This window comes from Psittacula echo, assembly GCF_963264785.1.
Source record: "Psittacula echo genome assembly, chromosome: 6".
Taxonomy (NCBI): domain Eukaryota; kingdom Metazoa; phylum Chordata; class Aves; order Psittaciformes; family Psittacidae; genus Psittacula; species Psittacula echo.
The window spans coordinates 47,334,850-47,358,167 of record NC_137743.1 but is presented as its reverse complement, the minus strand read 5'-3'; the positions used below and the strand labels follow the sequence as shown (position 1 = coordinate 47,358,167).

The 23,318-nt window shown below is 37.8% G+C and overlaps 1 protein-coding gene across 5 annotated transcripts in view; it reads right to left on the bottom strand.

The window, feature by feature from the left end:
- HERC4 (HECT and RLD domain containing E3 ubiquitin protein ligase 4) overlaps nucleotides 1-20,840 on the bottom strand; it is a 37,479-nt gene extending 16,639 nt beyond the window's left edge. The window contains exons 1-13 of one of the 5 annotated variants that reach the window (XM_080620403.1): nucleotides 20,410-20,840; nucleotides 19,321-19,486; nucleotides 17,784-18,075; nucleotides 14,694-14,853; nucleotides 12,785-12,861; nucleotides 10,237-10,458; nucleotides 8,702-8,793; nucleotides 5,256-5,386; nucleotides 4,107-4,267; nucleotides 3,637-3,713; nucleotides 1,430-1,554; nucleotides 843-902; nucleotides 211-322 (exon numbers count right to left, since the gene is read on the bottom strand). In XM_080620403.1, the coding sequence (XP_080476529.1) occupies nucleotides 211-322; nucleotides 843-902; nucleotides 1,430-1,554; nucleotides 3,637-3,713; nucleotides 4,107-4,267; nucleotides 5,256-5,386; nucleotides 8,702-8,793; nucleotides 10,237-10,458; nucleotides 12,785-12,861; nucleotides 14,694-14,853; nucleotides 17,784-18,009 (1,443 nt within the window). In that variant the 5' untranslated portion in view covers nucleotides 18,010-18,075; nucleotides 19,321-19,486; nucleotides 20,410-20,840. The other 4 variants (XM_080620399.1, XM_080620400.1, XM_080620401.1 and 1 more) reach the window with 4 other exon arrangements.
- Nucleotides 20,841-23,318: the final 2,478 nt, after the last annotated feature.

The following is a 23,318-nucleotide window of genomic DNA, read 5'->3' as shown; positions in this document are numbered from 1 at the left end:
ATACATTTAGAAAGCAGACAGTATATTAAATATTGTAACATGCTGATGTGCTACCTGTCAACACAATACAGTTTTACATATTTGCAGTTGATATATTATTGAGCAAAGAAAAGTTATTAAAAGGGTCAGAGCAAGCATAATGATGGTATTTTTTGATAGATGTAACACAGAAGGTTAATTCCAAACCTAAGGAAAACATGCAGCACAAACCTGTTGTGATATATGAGAGTGGTCAGGCTGTATAAGTTTGTGAAATAGTAGTCTAGCAGCATTCATATCAACCCCTGAGAATTTAGTGCTGGTTTTGTAATGATCATCATTGCTGCAAGGGAAAAAAAAAAAAATCCAGAGAAAAAGATTGAACCCTGTATTCTCAGGAACTCAAGAATTTTCCTCACCTTGAATTTTTAGCCCTACTATGCAACTAAAACATAAGATCACAGTAACAGACTTCCATTTTTATATTACCTTTGAAGCAACCGAAAAAAAAATTTCTCTAACTGCAAGACAATTACGTAAAAACATTAGGATCTAAACCAGATTGTGCAATATATTCTCCCTGAATTATACACAACCTATGTCGGAGAACTAATGAGTTTTGCTGGCTTACATGGTAGCAGCCAGGCAGCACACACTTCCAAACTGCCTTAAGACATGCTGCATTTTAGGCCAGCTGACAAACCATATGGCTGTAAAGGAACTAGAAGTTTAAACTTTGGGTATTAGAGTTATGGATAAGGAAATACTGGGAAGGTGTTACAATTGAAAACAATAGACATTAGGAAGGTAGCTACCATTAGTTCTGTCACAGGTATACTTTGTTTAAAAGCTTCACCACTTACCTTAAAGCCAAAAAGCTCCCATTCAGACACCCAGCTGAGGAGAATGTTCCATCAATTTCACTGAAATTGTTCACATGAAATAATTTACATTTGTTTTCTTTTCACAAATTAGCATTTGCAATAAAAACTGTATTTAATCCCTAAAAAATTACATTGTACAAAGGGTGGAACTCTGACTTCAATATGACTGAACAACACTACGTAGAATCTCCACTCCAGACTCAATGCTTAAGACAGCTCGAATCAAAGCAAATCTTGGAATTTTTTTTTTCTTTGCATCTTCCTTTATTAAAGTAGAAGCAATAATCTTCGAGTTGTTTTCCCATTCCTTTACATGTACTGTTATTCTTCAATGTGCAGCTAGATACCTAATTTAACCTTGTATAGTCATCTAAACTGTGACAGGGATGACACAGAGTAAAGGAGCTAAACAACTTCACAAGCACGACAATGAAAGCACAGCAAAAGCTCTGTATGTAATAAAAATCAGTAATTAAAACCAGGTTTTCTATGTATGCAAAAAAAACCAGTAATGCCCAATTCATAAGTAAAAGTAAAAGACAACTTCTTTTCTCAAATTCACTTACTTAGCTATCTCTACTGGAAGTCTTCCAGATGGGAAAGTCAACAATCTTTGAATAAACGTTTCATTCACAGTCCAGATCTGCTTCAAAAGGTCAGGATACCTAAAATCATCTGATGGCACCATGTTCTAAATTTTGAAGAAAGTGTAAAGAATCAGGCACACAAAACTGATTTTCAGAAAAATAAATCTTGTGGTTAAGCTTTTTATCTCTTCAACCATTTGCCTATACAGACTATTACTGTGAAATAAGCCCAAGGATAAATTTACTGTATTCTAGCAGTTCTGCACTCACTACAAAAACAGAGCATACTAATCTAGATGGTTTTAGCATATGTTAATTCACATTATATCTTATTTAATGGTAAACTCCCTAAACATACACTATCTCTGTTTAATGAACTTTTCTGTTTAATGAACCCTAAACAAGCTTTAGACAGAGTAGCAAGCATCTCCTCTCCCTAGTCACTGAGCCATTTAGCTCACTTCTAAGCTGCAAGCACGCAAAAAAGGAGCCATTCCATTTTTCGGACAGCTGCTCTCTCACCCCACTTCATTCCTCTGAGAATGAATCATTTTTCTCTGAACATTCACTGCATCATCAGATGAGCTGCATTTTGATGTGCCGCTCATACCAAATGAATTCCAGCAAGATTTCTAATAGTAAAGAGGAGCAGAACCTAGATCATCCTTTTAAGTAGGAGCATTGGTTCAAAAAGAGATGGCAATAGCACCAAAAATAAGATTAAACTAGTAAAAGGAAACATATTTCTCCTGAGGGTGGAGTCTAACATAGGTGACTCTGTATAATGATGACATTTTAGCTGTTGCTAAAAATGAGTACTTCTGATCCCATCCTACAGGATCAGGATGAGAAATCCTCTTGCTGTTTCCCTTGTGTCCAACCAAAGTGTCATTTAAACCCACAGAGAAACAACTCAGGGAACAGAGCTGCTCAAAAACTAACATGACAAAACAGATTTTGGCTGAGACCCCTTAACTGGCAAGAGCACACAAGTCCCAGGAGTACACAGTGCTTGCACAACTTGGATAATTCCATACAAATTGACAAAGAGTACTAAAAGGGATATTTTTGCAGCAAAGTTTATCTATTGCTAATACTTTCTGAAACAAGTCACAATAACTGCAATCATAGTCTCCAGTTCACCTCAGCCAGTCAGAATCTACTTCAATAATTATGAAAATTGCATAGAAGAAAGGAGTTTTAATAGAGAAGTTTTGAGGCTATATTATCAGTAATTTTTCCAGCCTACACCTGCTAAACAAACTTCTCTCAAGTACAACAATAGTTACCACAACTCATTCAGAATTTAAAAAAGAAAAACAAACACACACACACAAAAACAACAACAAAAAAACCTCACAAACTAGAAAATTTGTTGATTCTGTACAAGTGGAACAGACTGTGGGAGCAAAGAGTTGCCGCAAGTCTGACCCGTACTCAGTTTTTCTTGTCAACAAACATGTTACCCACTAAAATTTGCTTTCCTTCATGCCCAAATTCAGTTTTCACCTCTCATACTCAACTTTTGATGTTTCATTAATCCCTATGGTCTAGTATCTGCTGCACTATACTGGAAACAGTCCTATGTATCTCGATCTTGTTTTTTCCTCCCAACTCATCCTCTAACAGTATTTTGCTTTCACATTTGCATTTTTACTGTAAAGTCCTTCCAGATTTTTTCTGTACTAGAATTTAAAAGATCAATTCTTGTCCATTTAAAACTTAAATTTAAACACTAGCATAGAACTATCACATAAGAAACTATGCCACCACCTACATTTTTTTTTGCAAAAAATTCTATTTCTTCCCTCATCATTGTGGTATGCTAACATAGCTGCAGAGAAGACAAAAAAGCTGCAGTCAGGAGTTACTGAGGAGGACTAGGCAGAGGCAAATCGAGTATTCAATCACCTTTTCCTTAATGAAAGGAAAAGAAGTACATGCATCCATCACTCAAGAAAAAAGCTTATGCCAAAAAGCCTCAAGGGCTTACTAACAGCTAACAGTAAGTGTATGCATGCCCTCCAATCGCTAAATTGACTTAAGTGTCTTGCACTTCCACACTGTTCTAATGAGCTTTATAGCATTGTCATGCATCTTCAATGTGAAAATCTTAAAATGCATCAGAAAAAAACTAAAATTTAACTCTGACAGACTTTGAAACCAAAGTATATTTAACTTGTTACCTGTGGATAAAAGTAGTGTGCAAAACTTTGGTCCCCACCAGAGAAAATTCTCTTTACACAATAATACTCCTCCCTGTCTGCAATAAGAATAAACACAGGCAACTGTGAATATACGAATTTGAGAAATGATTAAGACACTGCAATTAACACTCAGTTAGAAAAAGGTTCCTTTGTTACATAACCTCGCTGTAGCAGATACTTGCAATACAATAGTTAAGACTATCTTTAACTGAGATAAATGCTAACAGCTCTAGTCTTTATCTACAGTGCTAACAAAGGACCTAATCCAACAACACAAGCAAGCATGTATCACCTACAGCAGAAACAGACTTTTAGTGAATAGAGCACAGTGAAAATTAACTGGTTTAGAAGAAAGTGATTATAGTTCATTCTTAGTTTAAATCTCAAGACTTTTAAGACATTATAAAGAAAGGGGAATCCAAGAAGTAAATATGCTAGATGTTGCTTACCTGTAGTTATCGGGCATTGAGTGCTATAAGGAAGCCAGTTTCCTTTCACTGTGAAGGGACTTTTCCTATTACTGGTTGTTCCTGTACCTAATTGCCCATTACCTCCAAGTCCAAAAGAATAAATTCTTCCAGATGAAGGAACAAATGCAGTGGTGTGCTGCCTAGGGCAAACAAAATTCAGTAACAGAAACCTAAGCATTATAACATGCTTTGTGCAAGCCAGCCTAAGAATTGTTTTAAACAGTATGTTAGAAGTCCTGTAGTATCAAACACTCCACTCGCCTATTTGGCAATACTCCGCGTTTACACTCCAACAGGCAGTATTCCATTTTCAAGAATTTCAATGACTGAAGATGCCAGGTTCTGACTTTAGCCCCTGCTTAGCCACAGTCTGGCCTCTAGAGCATCTCTCTAGACATTCAGAAATTTGAATGTTTCTACCAGGCTGGCTGCATCTCCTTTCCCCTCCCATTCATCTCAAGTCTAGATGCCCTCTCTCCCATTACAAGGGAATGGGTCTATTCAGTGTCAGTCAAACTGCTAGGTTTACATTTACATATTCTTTAAACCAAATAGCAAAGTGTGCTCATCTTGTAAAAAGTTATGCTGCCTCCCTCATTTTGTCATGTGCTGGGAATATTTTGAGTTTCTTTGGTGCTATTTATAATACATGCAATAAAACCCCATTAGGAACTGAAGTGCCATACAGTGTTACAGATTATTTCACAAAACAAATTATGTTTCCACATTTTACATTTATCCTCAGTGATGCTCATGTACCCCGTTCAAACACACTTACTCCTAAGTAGAAAATGATAAACTGACGGCAATAAACACCTTCACACTGATTAGTCACACTTTCAGTTTAGAAAATCAGAGCCTCTCTCTCACACAGTATAACTTCCTTTACTTTTTCTATTGAATGTTTTTTAAATCCCAGTCAGGTCTCTAAATATCTTTTGTTAGAGACCATCTTGTATTCCCTAACAAAACAACAACAAAAAACCAACTAAAACCAACCAACCAAAAAAAAAAAAAAAAAAAATCCAAAAAAGCCCACAAAAAAAAAACCAAAACACACAAAACAAACAAAAATCAAAAACCAACAAAAAAAAAAACCTCCCACCCAAAACACAGAATAGGCCTTACCTGCCACAAGTTATCTGTGTGACAACACTTCCCATAAGCTCAAAAACTTTCCTTGGGTTTATCTCATGGCTGGTAGAGTTATGGCCCAACTGACCATAGCCTCCAGCTCCAAATGTAAAAACTCCACCTTCCTAAACAAATAAATTATTCTTATTAAAAAGACAGTATCTTTCAGAACAAGAAACTTAACAGAAAACAGGGTCTAATAAGTCTCCCTCTTTGATGATTTTAGAATTGTGGAGAAAGGAGTGAAAAAAAATACATGCACAAGAGAGCTCCGAGACACAGAACGGTCACAAGTTAACTGCAGTTATGAAAACATGGCACAGCTATTGAGTATTATCTTATTCATGTTAAATTGTATTCTGATAATTTCCACATTATTATATAATAGTCCTGCCATTGTCATTAATAGATACTAATCCTTGTTTTTCATCTTTTCCAGTTTTCCTAATGAACTACAACAGTATAAAAACTCATACGATTAAAAAAGTATACTTTGGCTTTTAAATTCTGAATATAAATTTCAATGCAATTACCAAATAAGAAGCTGCTCTCAGGCAGACAATGCAGGGTATGACTCAAATAACCAGGTTCATTACTTGAAAGCATAAGAAACCAGACACTTTAAATATTGCTGTAAGACAATTTTTAAAGTGTTTTTGATAAATTTAATCAAGAAATTAACAAAAAAACTTTAACGAATGTTAAATCAGAAATACTATCAGAGATTATACAACTTAAAACAACTTTGAAACTTCCAATTTTCAAATAGTTTTGAAATTGTAAAGCTGTTTCATCTAATTCTACTCTGCATCAGACTGGACCTCTGCTGGAAATCATCATTAAAATGGCAGCAGCCCCTGAGAAAAACCAACAGCCTCATTCACTGAATCACAATAACAAGTAGTGAGGATTTTTCAAAAATTCAGAAAGACCTGAAGAATGTTCACACATATGCAGTACTGTCTACAAAAGACATAAATCGAGACCCCTCATTCTGCAAGGCCTATCATGCAAGGGAAAAGGGAGCTATACAAATTTACAGTAAATTCAGTATCTTAATCAAGTTCATCAGCTATAAAGCAAATTTAAAGTTAACTTCTATATATTAAAAAGGGAAAAACATTCAGAATGCAAGTTATAGATACTGTTATCTTTACATTTCTCTATTTTCCTAACCTTACACAATAAATCAGTATCAATTTCTGGATTACAAAGTTGCCACATCTTTTTCAGTCAAAGTTAGAGAATATTTTAGGACAAAAAGCAATTGTTTGTCAACTGTCTTTTCCTTTCACTGTAGAAGTTTAAGTGTGCATAAACAACAAAAGTATGACCACACTTAGGTAAATTATATTCTTCAAAAACAACTTTTAACTTGCTGCAGTGTAAAAATTCAAACCAAGACATTAAAAATCACATTTTCCAATTTTCTTCAGAAATAATATTAAACCCAATTACTTTCAAAATGCTAATGCCTTCTACAGCACTATTCTGAATTCAACAGTTTCAGACACAAAACGGGTATTTAGTTGCCTGCCCAAATCTTGATCAGCCAGAATCGTTTTCTACTGCTATCAGTAATAAACTCAAAATAATCTGCTTATATACTGATAAATCTTACTGAGTGATGAACAGCAGGAAACTTCAAAATGTTAATACACACTGATTTATACCTAAACATTGAAGTCTAATCCAACTATCAAAACACAGAAAGAAAACTACAGGGGTCGATCATTTAAAGTAGAACATAGATATACTGTTTTAGCTACCACAGAATAAAGGTACTTATCATCACTTGATGAAGCACACTCTTCACCACTAAAATGAGTGTAAGAAAGAGCACTAGCATTATACATTCTGTGTTGCTTCAGAAAGTTTCCAAATAGGTTTAAGAGTTTAAAAATAAGACTCCAAATAATGCATTTAGCCAACAGTAATGTATAAAGCAATCTGACACATCTCTATATGAACATGCCACACAGACACGATACATTTTTCCCAAATCAACTCTGAAATAAATGATTAACTTTTCATAGAACCTCACACTAAGACTTACTAGTGGATTATGTACACCTTCAATTTCTTCAACTGGTTTGCCAATAGTATGTACTGCTGCACAACAGCAGACAGAAGAGAGGAGTAAGAATATGTGAAAGAAACAACTCTACAGACACTGATAAGTGAAGGAGGAGAGGGAGGAGGTGCTCCAGGCACTAGAGCAGAGATTCCCCTGAAGCCTGTGGTGGAGACCATGGTGAGGCAGGCTGATCCCTGCAGCCCCTGGAGAGACCATGGTGGAGCAAATATCCACCTGCAGCCTGTGGAAGACCCCACACTATGGCAGGTGGATGCATCCAAAGGGGACTGACCCTGCAGAGAGCTCACACTGAAGCAGGCTCCTGGCAGGACCTGTGGCCCCATGGAGAGAGAAGCCCATGCTGGAGCAGGTTTGCTGGCAAGACTCATGAAGCCACAGGGAACCCATGCTGGGGCAGTCTGTTCCTGAAGGACTGCACCCTGTAGAAGGGACACACGCTGGAGCAGTTTGTGAAGAACTGCAGCCTGTAGGAAGGACCCACACTAGAGAAGTTCATGAAGGACTGTCTCCTGTGGGTGTGATCCCATGTTGGAGAAAGGGAAGAGAGCAAAATAGAAGGAGCAGCAGAGACAAAGTGTGATGAACTGACTGCAACATCCATTTGCCATCACCTTGCACCACTCGGGCAGGAGGTAGAGAGTCTGGGAGTGAATTGGAGCCCAGGAGAGGGCTGAGGAAATGGGTGAGGAAATTTTTTTTTAAGATTTGGCTTTATTCCTTATTACGTTACTGACTTTTCATTGGCAATTAATTAATTTCCCTGCTCAAGTCCATTTTGCCAGTGACAGTAATCCATGAGCGACTTCTTTGTCCTTATCCTAATGTGAGCATGTAACATATTTTCTCTCTGCATTCATCTGAGAAGGGGGAGTGATGGAGTAGCTTTGATGGGCACCTGGCATCCAGCAAAGCTCCACCCAGCACAACAGCAAACAACCACACACACCAGTCCCCCCTAATTTAATTTAAATTCAAAATTAACTTGGTTTGATCAGTGATGCAGGAGGCATTAGAGTCTGAAAACAGATAATCTCTTCAGGATACAATGTAAATTTCAGTATCTGCAAAATCTTCATAATGCAACGTACACTGTCATGTCAGAAATGCTGTACTTTGTATACTCAATTTCACTAAATCTGACAAAAATTTAAAACTACTTAAAGATTGATTGCATTTGGTAAAGTTTTTTCAAATATTTAACCATTCTTCCACTGTTTCTTCAACTTCACCCTACAAAATTTGAAGAAATTTTATGCAGAATTTTATTATTTCCTATTCAGGTAGTATCTTCTCCTTAAAACATTAAAATATCAAAGCATAAATACATTTTTAAATATTGTACCTTTGTAAGGGCAGCAGTATGATCTTCTCCACAACATATATGAACAACCTTCTGAGTTCTCAGTGACTTTAGCAGCGTAGGGACATACCTGTCTGAAAAGTTTAACACAGCAGTAGGTCACTTACATGGAAAATAAAAATCAGAAAAGAAATAGTGTTGCTCATTTATTTGAATTCTGTTCCAGTCAAACAAGCACTTTAAACCTGCTAGTGTAATGCAATGATTGTAACTAAGTTTATGTATCTTTGAGAAGTGTTATTACAGTACTGTGCTGGAATACTTCATAGCAAACAATTTCATTTCCTTAGCACAAGATCATAGGTCAATATATAAATCATGAAATACGGAGCAGTATGTCAGAACTCATACTGGCCATGAGGAACAAAAAAAAGACTTTTTGAGTTATGTGCTTTATGTTTTTAAAGTGTTCCTCTAAGTTGATATCACCTAGTCATAGTTCAATATTACTAAATGTGTAATAGAATGGAACACAGAATAATTAAGAGGCACAACTAAGTTCCCCCCATCACTAGTACAAAGAAACTTTGTCATCCAGTTGCACAAAGGCAGCTTTTTCAGATGTTAATGCTAAGGTCTTAAAATTTTTCAGGTATGCCACAATGCCTGGAAGAAGCCCTATCAAGCTAGAAAAAAGGAATTTTGCTCAGAAGTGATACTACATAAAAACCCGGGGTCATACATATTCCAAGGAATATGTAGAAGCAACTGAAGTCTCACATGAAGATTTTACTTCTGAAAAGTACATGTAATTTTCTTATTACTGTGACCAGATTTATAGCGTTAATTCAGATATGCAGTTTAGCCACAGAACATTTTTCTTATTTCAAATAGTGCTGACAACAGTGAATCCATGAGAAAAATCTGAATTCACAAAACCAGCTATAGATTATTCTATACTAAACTGTGTGTTACAGGAATCCGATAGCACAGATAGTGTGCATGTAACATAACAAAACTAACAAATGTTTTTTGTCTAACCTAAACACCTGACAAAAAAATCATTAATGAGTATCAGTACCCTGGTAGATGAAATTTTGGAAATTATTAGCTGAAAATTGAGAATGACTATAAAAGTGGCCTCAGAAAGGCAGATATTCATATGGCAGTAAAACACTGAAGATGCCTTAAATGTGTCTACAAAAGACACCTTTTTTTTTTTAATAAATTACTGGTTTTGTCAAGCAATTTCATCTACCTAAAATTCAGTTCAAACTAACTACTGCATAGTATCTTATCTCAATCTCATTCAGAAAGCTTAAGTTGCAGAAAAATGTAGAACAGGGAAAGAAAACAAGTCAAGTAGGCTAGAATTTCAACATAACATTGTCAGAATTTTCATTACAAAACAGCAGAGGAAAAAGATTATGCCTTCCTTATGCAATCTTATATGATAGCAGCACTCCCTGACTATATTCAACTGAAGTTTGTTCTGTCTGGTCCTGTTCTAGAAATAGTGCTGTCCTTAGATTCACAAACCAAGATCTTTAGCACCAATTTTATTAAAATTTACTTACCATTATCATCATTAAGACCCAGCTGCCCAAATTTGTTGCGTCCCCATCCAAAAATGGCTCCAGAAAGAGTTAGTACAAAACTATGAGCTCCTCCTGCTGCAATCTGTGCAAAAGGGATTCCCAGCAGAGATTTAATCACTTGTGGCGAGTTTTGTTTTTTATACTCATACCCTAAGCCCAGCTGGCCATATTTATTTTGTCCCCAGGAAAACACTTCACTTCCTGTTTAAAGGAAATAAAGAAAAAGCACCAATACAATCAATACAGTTTAATTAAAGTTTATTTAAGATATGCTAGAAGTTAGACAGTTAATCTTTAAATACCGTTTAGTTTGAAAATGCATAAAAATTACTGACTTCTGAAGCAAAGCATTCTTGTGTAATTTGCAGACATTCAACCCAAATATTTAATCAACGTATTTAAATCACATTCATAACCCTCCAAACTCTTCTTAACATCCCTGTTTCAAAAAGTCGTAAGTAAATTGACTTTGGTTATTACAAAACAAGATGCTGTTCCATTGGGAGTTCCACTACTGCATGTATCTATAGGCACAGATCTTGTTGAAGCTGCACACTGGGCGTGCAAAAATCTCCAATTTCCAATCACAAGCCTCATTTAAGCTTTTATACAGTAACATACTTCATTTTCACGTATCAACGGAATTACATATATTTTTAAATTGTAAATATTGTATTAATGATATTAATTGATGAAGCACAAACTTTGTCATTTGATGCTTTACAAAGAATATAAAAAAATTGAAGAAGCAAGAATTACAGAGCTATCTGCCTCCAAAATAAAACGTTCTATGGAACAACCAATATTTTGCCAATATATTTACTATCCTGAAGATCAACACTAATTACAAAGATACTTTGGTTTTACTGATGTGATGTGCTACCTTCAAACAGTAATGTTTCAACAACCAAAAAAAAAAAAAAAAAAATCAAACCAAAACCAATGAGACCAAAAAAAGCCCTAAACCCACCACTTTTATATAAAACAATTTTCCTAACACCAAAGAAATCCTATGCCAACCATTTACAATCACATGAACTCACCAACCTGATCAATATCCGATATATACAAAAATACTATGAAGTCTCCTCTCAAAATACCCAATTCAAGTAAATTTATCCCATTTTCCTCCCTGTGCAAGTACATTTTCAAGACCATAACCTCACTACATTGCAAGTAATTTTGTGGGTTCTCTGCAAATCAGAAGAAAACCCAAAACAAAACAAAGACAAAACTACCTTAACAAAGCATGTGAAGAACAGAAACATAGAGCTGCAAACCCATGAACTGGCAATAGGATAGTGATGTTGTATATGAAGCTTGTGAGTAAAATTCACTGAGTGAATTTCCAATTCCAAACTCCTATTAAATTCTTGCACCTCTGATCAACAGAACACTTAACAGCATAATGCTGATACTCCCCACATCTGCTGCTGATCTTAACCCAGGCAAAGGGTTATTTGTAAATCTGACTGTCCTGAAAACAAGCAATCTCACTATGTTATAATGGTAAAGACATAGGTAATGGCAAAGAAAACACTTAATATGAGCCCATGAAAAGTCATGTACAGAATTAAAGCACATGTAGTCAGTATAAACTGTCATACAAAACAGTAAACAAAACAAACATACAAAAACTGTCATACAAAACAGTAAACAAAACATACAAAAACTGTCATACAAAACAGTAAACAAAACAAACAAACCCACAAACATTCAGCATACAATTAACACCTCTCTCCCCACAACTTTAGTTTATATTTTAACTACGTATTTTTAAGCAACACTGTCAAACTAAAATCTTTCTGGATTTTGTGGTTTTTTTAAGTTTCTATTAACCCCGTCCAGCAGCCAGTTCTTCCAAATGGAAGTTTTGGCAACAATTTTTCCTTTGTTACAATGAAATAAACAAGCAGCAAATTTAAATTCATATTCATTCTGGAGAGCTATATTATAATGAGATATGCAGTACTCTTACACAAGTTAAGCCAACTAAGTATGTTCTTATAGCTCCAGCAAAATTTTGGAGACAGACATTTAAACCTTTCAAAAGGTGGATTATAATATAACATTATATTTTAACTGTAGAAACACCAACAAACCAGGGGCTTTGCAATAGAAAAGTCAGACAAGGAAGTCATTGCCTGCAAGCCTCAGTAACTTGAAGTTACAAATTAAAACAGACTAATAGACAAAGCAGCATGCTAGCAGGATGAAAAAGAAACAGGACCAAAATAAGGAGAAGAACAAAAATTAATTAAAAGACAGTTACATGAAATCAAATGATAAAGAGCAAAAAAAAAAAGGTAAGAAAAAAAAGCAGAACATCATCGTTTGTTTGTACCTTTATTTTTTAAATTCCATCATTAAATTACACTTCCCCTACCAACCTGAAATCCCATCTGTGTTAAGTGGTAGCATGTTTTTTAAAAAAAAAAAAAATCTCCTTTATAAAACTAACAAGTGTTGAAACCTTTAGAATTACCTGGTAAGAAATCACACAAAACTTCAGACGAATCTGGCTTACCTTTTGAGAGTGCTAGCGAATGATAATAGCCACAAGCTACTTGAACAATCTGGATCTCTGATAAGCTTTTAATATTTCTATTAGGGTAAGAAAACAAGAGAAAGAATTAAGCTGCTAGTTCACAGTATAGAAATATGAAGTCACACAAAAGGGTAAAACACAGACAGTGAATCCTTTACAGTGAAGTATATATAAAACTAATTTAAATATCCTAACTTTAATTAGAAGCTATTTAATAAAGTCTTGAGTCAAAACTGCTTCTTTTCTAATGCTTTCAAGAACAGGTTCTGTCTTATCTTCAAATTAATATCATCAGTAAAAGACCATAATCAAGGATTAGGGAGGCTCATGTGTTAGGAAGGAGATGCTACACAGCTGAATGGAGGAAATAAATACCAGATGCAAGAAGAAAATTATTCCTATTTTCTAGTTTCCAAAAGGAAAAGGTTTTGCCATTTTCTGTATAACAATATTAGAGTTACAGTCTTCATCTCACACACTCAATTTTTCATCTCTACCAACATCAAGATCATAAAAATCACAGAATACCAGTTTGGAAGGGACCTCAAGGATCATCTGGTCCAACCTTTCTTGGCAAAGCATGACCTAGGCTAGATGTTCCAGCACGCTGTCCAGCCAAGTTTTAGAAAAGAAAGTGTCCAGTGTTGGGGAATCCACCACATCCCTAGTGAGATTATTCCAACACTGACTGTTCTTATCATGAAAGATTTCTCTCATATCCAGTCGCAATCTCCCCAGAAGTAACTTGTAGCCATTACCCCTCACCTTTTCCATGACTCCTGTAAAAAACAAGTCTTCTTTATAGCTACCCTTTAAATACTGAAATATGGTGATAAGGTCACTCCTGAGCCTTATTTTCTCAAGGCTGAACAAATCCAGTTCTCTCAGCCTTTCCACATAGGACAAGCTTTCCAGTCATTTGATCATCTTTGCCGCCCTTCGTGGGACAGCCTGCCCAGGCAGGGACCAAAACTGAACACACAACTTGAATCCAAAGTTCAGTTTACAGAACTGGTAAGTATTGCACAATATTATAAAGAAGTTGTAAACACATACAAATGTGCATTAAATCTAGTATGCTTTCAACTTCTGATGAGAAAACCAGGAGTTTCTAAAAGGCCTCCGGGTTTTTTAATTTGGAATAAAAAAAACTTTACAGTAGTTATTTGTATCTTTCATATTTACCATGTTTATCTGTGACATGTATAAAGTTATGCATTACTAACATTTCAAGCAATTGTTATTTTCTTGTGTTTTTTTCCTATGTAAAAAACAAAATTAGAAAAGAAAACCTCCAGCTTGCAAACATACAAACTTCCTGCTACAGACAGTTCCACTGATTTCAGTGAACCTATTCATCACAGTAAAAATGTGGACTTCAGCTAGCTGGAACACCTACAGCATTCTGAAAACAAGCAAGTGAATCTGGCTAGCATTCATTTTTATAACTAGAAGGCATATTATTTGATCACAGCTAAAATTTGCAGTGAGAACTGCAAAGATGAGACAGCAAACATACCTTCTTCAAACATACTCCCACAACTGGTTTAATACTCTTTTTCTCTAACTTCTTTTAAAGAGCAGTTATCAATTCCTACTTACATTATTAAAATACCCATCCTACTTTTCCAACATAACTCTCATTCTTAGTAGGTGGCCATTAAAAAAAAAAAAAGGAAAAAAGCAAACCAACCAACTAACCTGTAACACACTTCTCATGTGAGCTGACTTTTGAGAAATTAAACTGTCTACAGCATATAAGTGCCATAACTAAAATACACTTTCTAATGTGTGTTTTTCATTATAAGAGCAGAATACATTAACCAATATGATTTAACTACTTTTTTTTCCCAAAAAAATTATTTATTATATACTAATTTTTTTTAACCTGGGCACTCTGATGCATTCCTCTGTTCCCGGCAAGCCAAGCTGTCCATCAGTAGCCAGACCCCAAGCATATACCTGACCCTTGTCATTCAGTGCAAGAGTGTGGGCTTCTCCACATGACACAGCTACAATATTTTGGGCATCCAGTGCACCAACATGCTCTAAAATAAATAAATAAATAAATAAATAATTAGTTGCCTAAAACCAAACTACTAAGAAAAAGAAAGAAAAGCTACTAAGAAGCTACTGCTGCTCAAGACAGTTATACTCAGTACTAAAATATCAATTGAAATGACACAGAAGTAAGCCCAAAAGTCTGCCAAAACATCCTCCATTTAAAATTATAAGCATGCTCTTCTTAGGAGAAGTAAGTTAAATTTGACAGCCAAAATTAACCAAACAACAAGTATATCTGGAACAATATAAGAAGTGCACAAAAACTGCAGTTTGATCATAATGGTTCCTTCTAATCCTGCCAATCTGGAAATGAGTTCAGAAACTAATTAACATTAAGGTCAAATAGATTATTGTCAAATGACTACATGTGTTGGCATTATGTAAGAGGAAAACATTCCACCACAGCAAATTAAATTCACCTATTCATTATTAACAAAAAAGCCTGGAAAACAAGGCAGGGCAAACTAAAGACTAATGCTACTGATTTTGCAATGAGCTACACAATGTCCTCTTTATAATGCAAAACTCTGTAGAAACAGATCCTAAAGAGTAATTTTTCTAGATATACAGTGCATGCCCTGAAAAGCAAACACTAAAATATCTGTGATTTTTGTTTTCCAGCAGCCTGCATCAATACCTTTAAATACATTCGGAAAACTTTGTTTTCATGCTTGTTATTTGTGATCATAAGCCTAACATTTTCATTTCAGCAAGAGTAAAGTGGAGAAATACTATCAGGGCCTGCCACTCAGGCTGGAATTTTCAACAGTCCTCTTAAATAAGAGCCTGCTTGGACATTTTAAACACTTTTCTATTCCTAAGAATGGCACACCACTGAAAAAGCCTGTGTATCATCAACGTAATATGCACTGTAAACACAACCTATCATAGCCTAAGATGATTTCCAAACAGTAGCTAATAGTATCTGCAACATGACAGGCACTCAGTTTCCAAAAGAAAGTAAAACAAGCAGCGGACATCAGTTCATTTGTTTAAACAGCTGGTCTGATTAAAGAGGTTACCACCCCAATTCAACCCATTATGGCCTTCACAGCCCTACCAATGGAAGGGGTCATGCAAGTGCTCTCCAGTTTAGGCAAGATCATGCAGATTAGTTCATATCATCTTAACCAGTTGCTAAACTAGCCAGGGTGACCGATACAGGTTAAAGAGCACTCACACAGTCCCTATGGTAAGCAGAGCTCTGTGGGGAGGAAAGAGGGTAGGCACAGCTAAATAGTGCCACTGGTGACACAGAGGTGGCAAAGACATGCAGTCAGGGACAACAGCATCTTCAGTTAACAGAAAGACATTCAAAAGAGAGCATCCACCCATTTGTAAAGACTGAGCCTCTTTATATTGCGCAAGAAAAGTTATCCCACTGCACTGACTTCACATTAGAACATTCAACAGCGTTGTCAGTAGCCTCTTAGATGAAAGAAAAATTAGGGAGGACGACATTACAGTCCTCATGACTGCTGTGCCTGGGCATGTTAATAAAGAAAAAACTAAAAATAGAGAGACTTTTAGTAGATGTTTCTCCATGATATAGTAAAGCTCATGCAAGTCTTAAAAAATAAAATAAAATAAAATAAATAAAAAAAAAAAAGAAGACCAGAACACAGAAGTCAAGTATTTTTGTAGTAACTTTAACATTTAAAAGACAATTCAGCATCATTTTCAAAGTGGGTAACAACTATTCAGGCAGTTTGACAAGCTAAGTTTCTATTCATGCTCGCGAAGCAAATACTTGCACAAGATTAAAATTTATCAGTTTTAATATTCATTCACTGTTTCCCAATAGAAGTCCAAACTAGTTTTAAAAAGTTACACATCAATGACACACACACATAAAAACCCCACCACAAAACAAAAAACAAACAAACAAACAAAAAACAAACAAACAAACAAAAAAAAACCCCACAAAACAACAATAAAAAAAATCTTTATTTGGCACCAAAGCTGAAACTCTGAATAAAGGAGTACTAAAATACTGCATAATGACTTATTTCCATTTGAAATATTTCTATCAATTATTGTGCCAAGTAACTAATAAAATTCCTATAGCAATGATTAGAATAAACTCTTACTAAGCCTTTTCAGTTTGCTTACGGTATGCCATAAGTACTGTCAGAAGCATACAGCTATGACTCACATGCACAGCTCTGAAGGGAGCCTATGTGCACACTCCTCTGCAGTCCCTGCAAGACGTTTACCCACTTCTGCTATAGAACTGCACTAGCAGGAAGCAGAAACACACATTTCACATAGATGCGAAACATTTTGAGCTTTTTGTTTCCTATTTAATGTTTTAGGCTTTTCCAAATCCTCTTCCCATCACACTGCATATGCTGAAAAGTTTTTTATCAAAAGTTGTACTTTCAGTTCTTAAAATAAATAAATAAATAAATAAAATAAAAAATAACACTGCTTTAATCAGACCTGCTCTACATCACGTTAGATGATTAAACAACACAACATGTTTCTCAACTATGGTATGCCACACGTTTGTTTCTACCATATTACAGGAGCCAAACCCATATATACAGAACAATGCTAATCCATGTACTAAAGCAGGTCACCTCCTCTTGAGATTAACAACAGCCACTGAGTCTCCCATAGCCTTAGGTAAAGTGATTCCATGCTGGAAATAAAACACAGTGGCACTGTCCAGCTGCATGGCAGACAAAAATATGAGGAGACATACATTTTTCACAGTTGGTCGTTTCCAATTGTCACAAGATGCAATCCAAGCAAAGGAATGCTTTTCAAGTTAAAAACATGGCCATTCTTGGAAGGCCCACTCTGCATACAATTCAGCACATGCGCAAATGCTTGGCAATCTTGGTAGCATAATGAAAACAAATACATGCACAACTAAGTACTTCCCGCAGTTCATTACTTCTGAACTTACCGGGTCTTTTCCTGGCTTTTTCATGCCCTAGTTGTCCTAGATCATTGCATCCACATGTATAAACAGTCCCATCATCCAGGACAAAAACAGTATGCCTCAGTCCACATCCTACATCTCTCACCCTTTTATTTAAGAAAAAGTCACTTTTTCTGGGTTCTAAAACAATCTCTTCGTCAATTCCACCTAATCCAAGCTGTCCAAAAGATGCGTTTCCCCAGCACAACATGTTTATGCTTCTTTTGATCACAGTGATCCTCCAACTTGACTTTTCTAGAATATCCCTTCTGTGTAGCTGTTAAAAAAAAAAAAAAGTGCAGTTTTTCAGTATTGTCCTCAACCTTCTACAAAGCATGTAATCCATAAGTTCACTTTCTATATACCAGTATATTGAAATACAGAACAATTTTTAAGACTGTCATTTACTTTCTTGGACAGTATTTACATTAACTTTGCAGTAAAATGCTTTCCTTCCTATTTCAGATAAATTTTTTTAAGATGTGCAAGTTCCCAGTTTTATAAAACTTTTTTAAAGTACCATTCTTTGTTAAACTTCTCTAATTCTTAATCCAGATCTATATAAGTGGCAGTCATAACCAATTCTAACAAGTGGCAAAGACCTCAAACATTTTTTAAAAAGATGATAAAGACTCATGTCATTGCATGAAGAGCTGCATGACTCCAGAAAGCACTGGGTACAGTCTCAAGATCATCCCCAAAAACAACATTTGACTCATAGCTTGGAAAAAATTGGTCATCTCTGATCAATCTAGTTATGCAACACAAAGAAGAATACAATGTGTCAATCATTACATTTAAACAACTATGAGTCAACTGAACTTCCAATTTTAAAGAAAATATACAGGCAAAACTCAAGTTGCCAGCCTTCAAATGCAAACAACATGAGCTACAGCTCCATAGTTACTCTGCATAACAGGAGGCCACATACACAAACTCCCCCATGCAACCCCCCAGCCCGAACGCCTAAATTTTAATTAACAGTGTTTGTGATAACAGACTCTGTACCTATCTGGAAAGAATACAAAGCTACACTTGTCTTTCATTTTCAGTATTGCAGATGATGAAGAAATTATGACAATGATTTCAGCATTACTCATACTACACTTCTGTGACAGCAAGTTTCCCCCATCTTTTCAGAACAATTTAAAAATCAATGCAATACAGTGTAAAATTTCTGTAATTTTTCAGCTCTGACCATTGTTTGGAAGACAGCACAACTAACGGAATGTGGAATAAAATGCACCATGAACGCATTCAGTCTTACGTGCTGCAGGATTTTAACACATACAAACTGCTTCAACATAAAACTGCTCACATTAGCAAGCCACCAGCTAACACCCAAGCGTTACACGAAACAGAAAAGGGCAGAATTCTTGCCAGCACAACACGATGATCTATTTTTCTCTGCAAAAGTCAAAATGCAGTAAACAAGATGCTTATTTTTGTGACGTCATAAAAACCCCCAACCAAATAAAACTAGAACAGTCAAACAGCTTAAAATATATTGCTTTCTGTTTACCTATATCAGAGGATGACGCATGGCCAAATATTTCCCTAGCTATCACTAGCTATATCCTACCACATTCAGAAGGGGACATCAAAACGATGAAGTCTTCGGTTAAGACATAGCTATGCAACAGCAAATTTCACACACTTGTAGCAGTGACTGCAATGCAACCTTCAACCTGCAACACAAGAAGAGAGAAAAGATGTGTAAGTATAGTGCTTTAAGATTTCTGTAGTCAAGATTTATCTCCATCTCCAGTGGGGCAAGAGGAAACGTTCTCCTTTCAGCTGAAACAGGTACGTATTTCCATAGAAGGTGCGGGTTTTGTTTTTTTCTTTCTTTCTTCCTTTCTCTTCCTTTCTTTTCTTTCGTCAGTATCGATAGCAGCTTTGTACTCTGCCCTCAAATCACAGCAGTATTTTAGCCCTGAACGTTGCCATCAAGCCAACTCACATTGTCAGCTCCTAGATACTACCACGCGTGACGTCAAAAGCAGTCCAGTGCCGACACCAAATACGGAACGCGAGGGAAACCACCCAACCCCTTTTCTATTAGCAGAGGCAGGGCGGGTAACGGTGCCACAGGAAGAGTCTGGATGTTTCCCGCAGACTGAAGCGGGCTATGTAACGTCGCTGCGCTCGGCCACCCGAAGGGCCGAGCCACACGCCCGCTCCAGCGGTCCCTTCGCGTGGGACACCGCAAATGCGGTAAGCCTGCGGTACGGGTTCCACAGCTTTCCTCCCTGGGGCACCGCTACTTCGCTGGGCTCCGGAGAAAGCAGCCACGGGACAGAGTGAAGGAAGCCTCGGCGGAGGGGCACAGGTCCCCGACCGGAGCGGGGCCTCCGCCCGTTCCGACGGGGGCGGTGCCAGGCGCCGAGGTCCCTCCCCAGCGCTCCCCACAACTGCTAAGCGGCATCACCCGTAAACGGTCCTAACTGCCTCGGCCCAACGGGCGCCCCACGCCTTCCTGCCTCCCCTTCCCAGGTCCCACAGCCGACTGCGGCCCCGTCCACTTTCTTGCCCGCCCCGCGGGGCCGAAGGGCGGCAGCGCCCGCGTCCGCGGAGGTCCGACAGCGCACCGCGGAGAGGCGGAACTCACCGGTGAGGCGCTTCAGTTCGGTCAGGTCCACTCCACTTCCACCGGCGCCGCGATGTGATGCCGCACCCAAGCCCGGCCAACCGGCTGCAGGCACCCACCGGCCACTGCGAGGGTGTGAGCAGCCCAACCCAGAGCGATGACAGGGCCCGGCCGCCACTTCTGCGCAGGCGCGAACTCAGCGGGCGGGGCCGCAGAGCTCACGCTTCACCCCTCGCCTCCTTCCCACCCGGCCTCGTGGTCAGGGGTGGTGACGCAGCGGCGGCGCGGCGTGACGTCAGCCCGGAGCTCAGCAGCGGGAGCCAGTGCTTGCCTGGTGTGGTCTGGAGTTTAGGGTGCTGGAGTTAGGTTCCGCGTGGCTTTGGTTCCCTCTGTTGGGCTATGGAGAGGCTGAGCGAGAAGCTGACTATAAAAAAAGAACTGTAGAGGGACGAGCATGAAGTGGGGAATGAGGGAGTGATGCCTCCTTCTTCCCAGTGCGCCCGGGGAACGGCACTGGAAAAGCTCAGAGCTGGGGTGGGAGGGGGCTGTGAGCTGTGGGACTCGGTCCTTGGTGGTGATGGCAGCTCTGCATTAGCCTTGGCTTGGTAACAGGTGAGCCCAGGGGAAATACAGCTGCGTTAAAACGGGCCGTCGTTGTATCGCATCACTATTTTTAAATCGGTAATTAAAAAAGTGAGCAAGTTCTGGAGCAAATCGTTCTCTCCGTGTTTGCTGAGGAGAGATCTTTGTGATGATGTCATATTTCTCCTTCCCTATGGGCTACTAAGAGACTTGGTGGTGTGTTGCTAGTCTCTGAGATCTATGGAGATATGCAGAAGCCTTTGCTTGATCTCGAGGGCACGAAAAGAATGAGATCAGTGAACGGGAAGGAACTGGATCCACCAGCAAGAAGCAGGAACAAACTGTTGTTCATACTCCAATTACCTGTCAGTAACTTCTGACAAGAGTGATGTAGGTGGTGGTGCCGCAGCGTGTGACAGCCTTGCAAAGGCCAGTCCTGCCACTGGCCCGCTGGATTCAGGGCGAGGGGCAGGTGTGAGGGGTTTGCTGTATCCCCCCAGCAGGAACGAAGGCAGTTTTCTCAATTCTGCATTCTGTTACAAACTTATGTCAGTGTTGGAGCATCCACAGGGTGGGCATGTTAAAACGTTTTCGCTGAATGCATATCTGTAGTGGAGCAACTAAATACAAGTTTACATGCTAGACACATTTTTAGCCACCTTTTGCTTACTACCAGGAGGAAAATACATTGCAATTTATGTAAGTGGATCAGGTTGAGAATCCTTATTTAACAGTCTCTGTAGCAGTTCCAGGATCCACTTTTATGTAGGTCAGGAAGTAAAAAAAGCAAGGAGCAGGCATACTTCAAGGCAAAGTGATTCTGGAAACTATGGGGTAAGAAAGTTCTGTGTTTGGTGTCATTTTGCCCTGTAATGGAAAGCATTTAAATAAATAAACCCACTAAACAAATGGGATGTCTTGGTCCAGCAATTAAGTCCTTCGTGTCTCTAAATGAGTAAGATTCTACAGGACTTCTCAGAATTTGTGGTTGTAGATTTATCAGTAAGCATCCAAACCAGAAATATTAAATTCATACATGGAGAAAATGAGATAGCTGCGTAGCTGACAGAGGCTAAATGATGCAGCACTTTTCAAGGTAGCAAATCCCCAGGTTTGTTACTTAATGGAGAGGTGAGTGATTTGCCTTTTTTCATTCTGCATGTAAGAATGGGAGGTTAGCAGTAGCTGCTACATGTAGCAGATGGAGGAAAACATTTAATTCATTTTGTAGTTCTAATCTTCCTTCTCCCTATATTTGGGACCACTGGAGTAATAACTGTGAATAATCCCACTCTGAAATAGATTTTAAATAGTCATCCATTGTGCAATGTGTCCTCTGACCAGCATGTGGGGATATGTTCATGTACTTGAGAACATTGTATGCCCAGTACAATTTTTACATGGAAAAGGATTTTGATATAACTGGCCTAATTCATTAAGTAATATATAAAGGGTGAAACAACATATAATGTTGCACAAATGTCAACTCCCTTCTGTAACAGACATAGCTATTTTATTTAAAAAAATTATTTTAGTCCTAAGATTACTGCTAGTTAAGTAATTCAAATGTATCTTCAAATAAAGTATAAGCTGTATTTTTATTCTGTTTACCACCTATCTTAGCAAATTTTATTTTCTCTGCCAGAGAAGCCACACCCTGCCTGTCTTAATGCTTTGAGAGTGCCCCTTCCTTCATGGGGCTAAAGATACACAAGCAGTGGAGGAAAGAGAGTGCCTGCTCTGATGCTACATCACTGATTGGACTCCCAGTCACTTAGTACAACCATCTCTGCATCCACTGGCATTGAATCTGCCAAAATGTGGTTCTCTAGTTGCAGTGGTCAAGAGAACTGCAGGTGAGCATGCCTGCACCTCAGTATTTCCAATGTCCACTCTAGTACTTGTGAAAAAAACCCAATATTTTGCAGTGATGCAAAATCCAGTGAAAACAAGACATGTAAGTCTGGTTAACTTCAGGGAAGACATTTATTTCTTCTGGGTGTCTTAGCACAGAAGGATTTCTATTACAACTGCACTGGCTTCTTACTGATGGTCACAACAAACAGGAAACTATTTTCAGTTGCCCTGTCATTATTAAAATAGCAATGCTTAGCTACTCCTGGTGATTGCTGTCAGCACAACTGTAGTTTTTAAATTCTGTCGCTGTTAATCACCCATTCAGATAATGCAAAAATAATTAAAAAAAAAGTATGTACTGTTAATTAACATATATCTTATGCTGTTACTGGAAAACATGGAAAGCATATTTTGAAGGCTATAGTGTTATAGCACGAAACTTCCTATGTAGCTGATAACAGAGATGGACTGTTCTCTGCTTCCATTTTCTC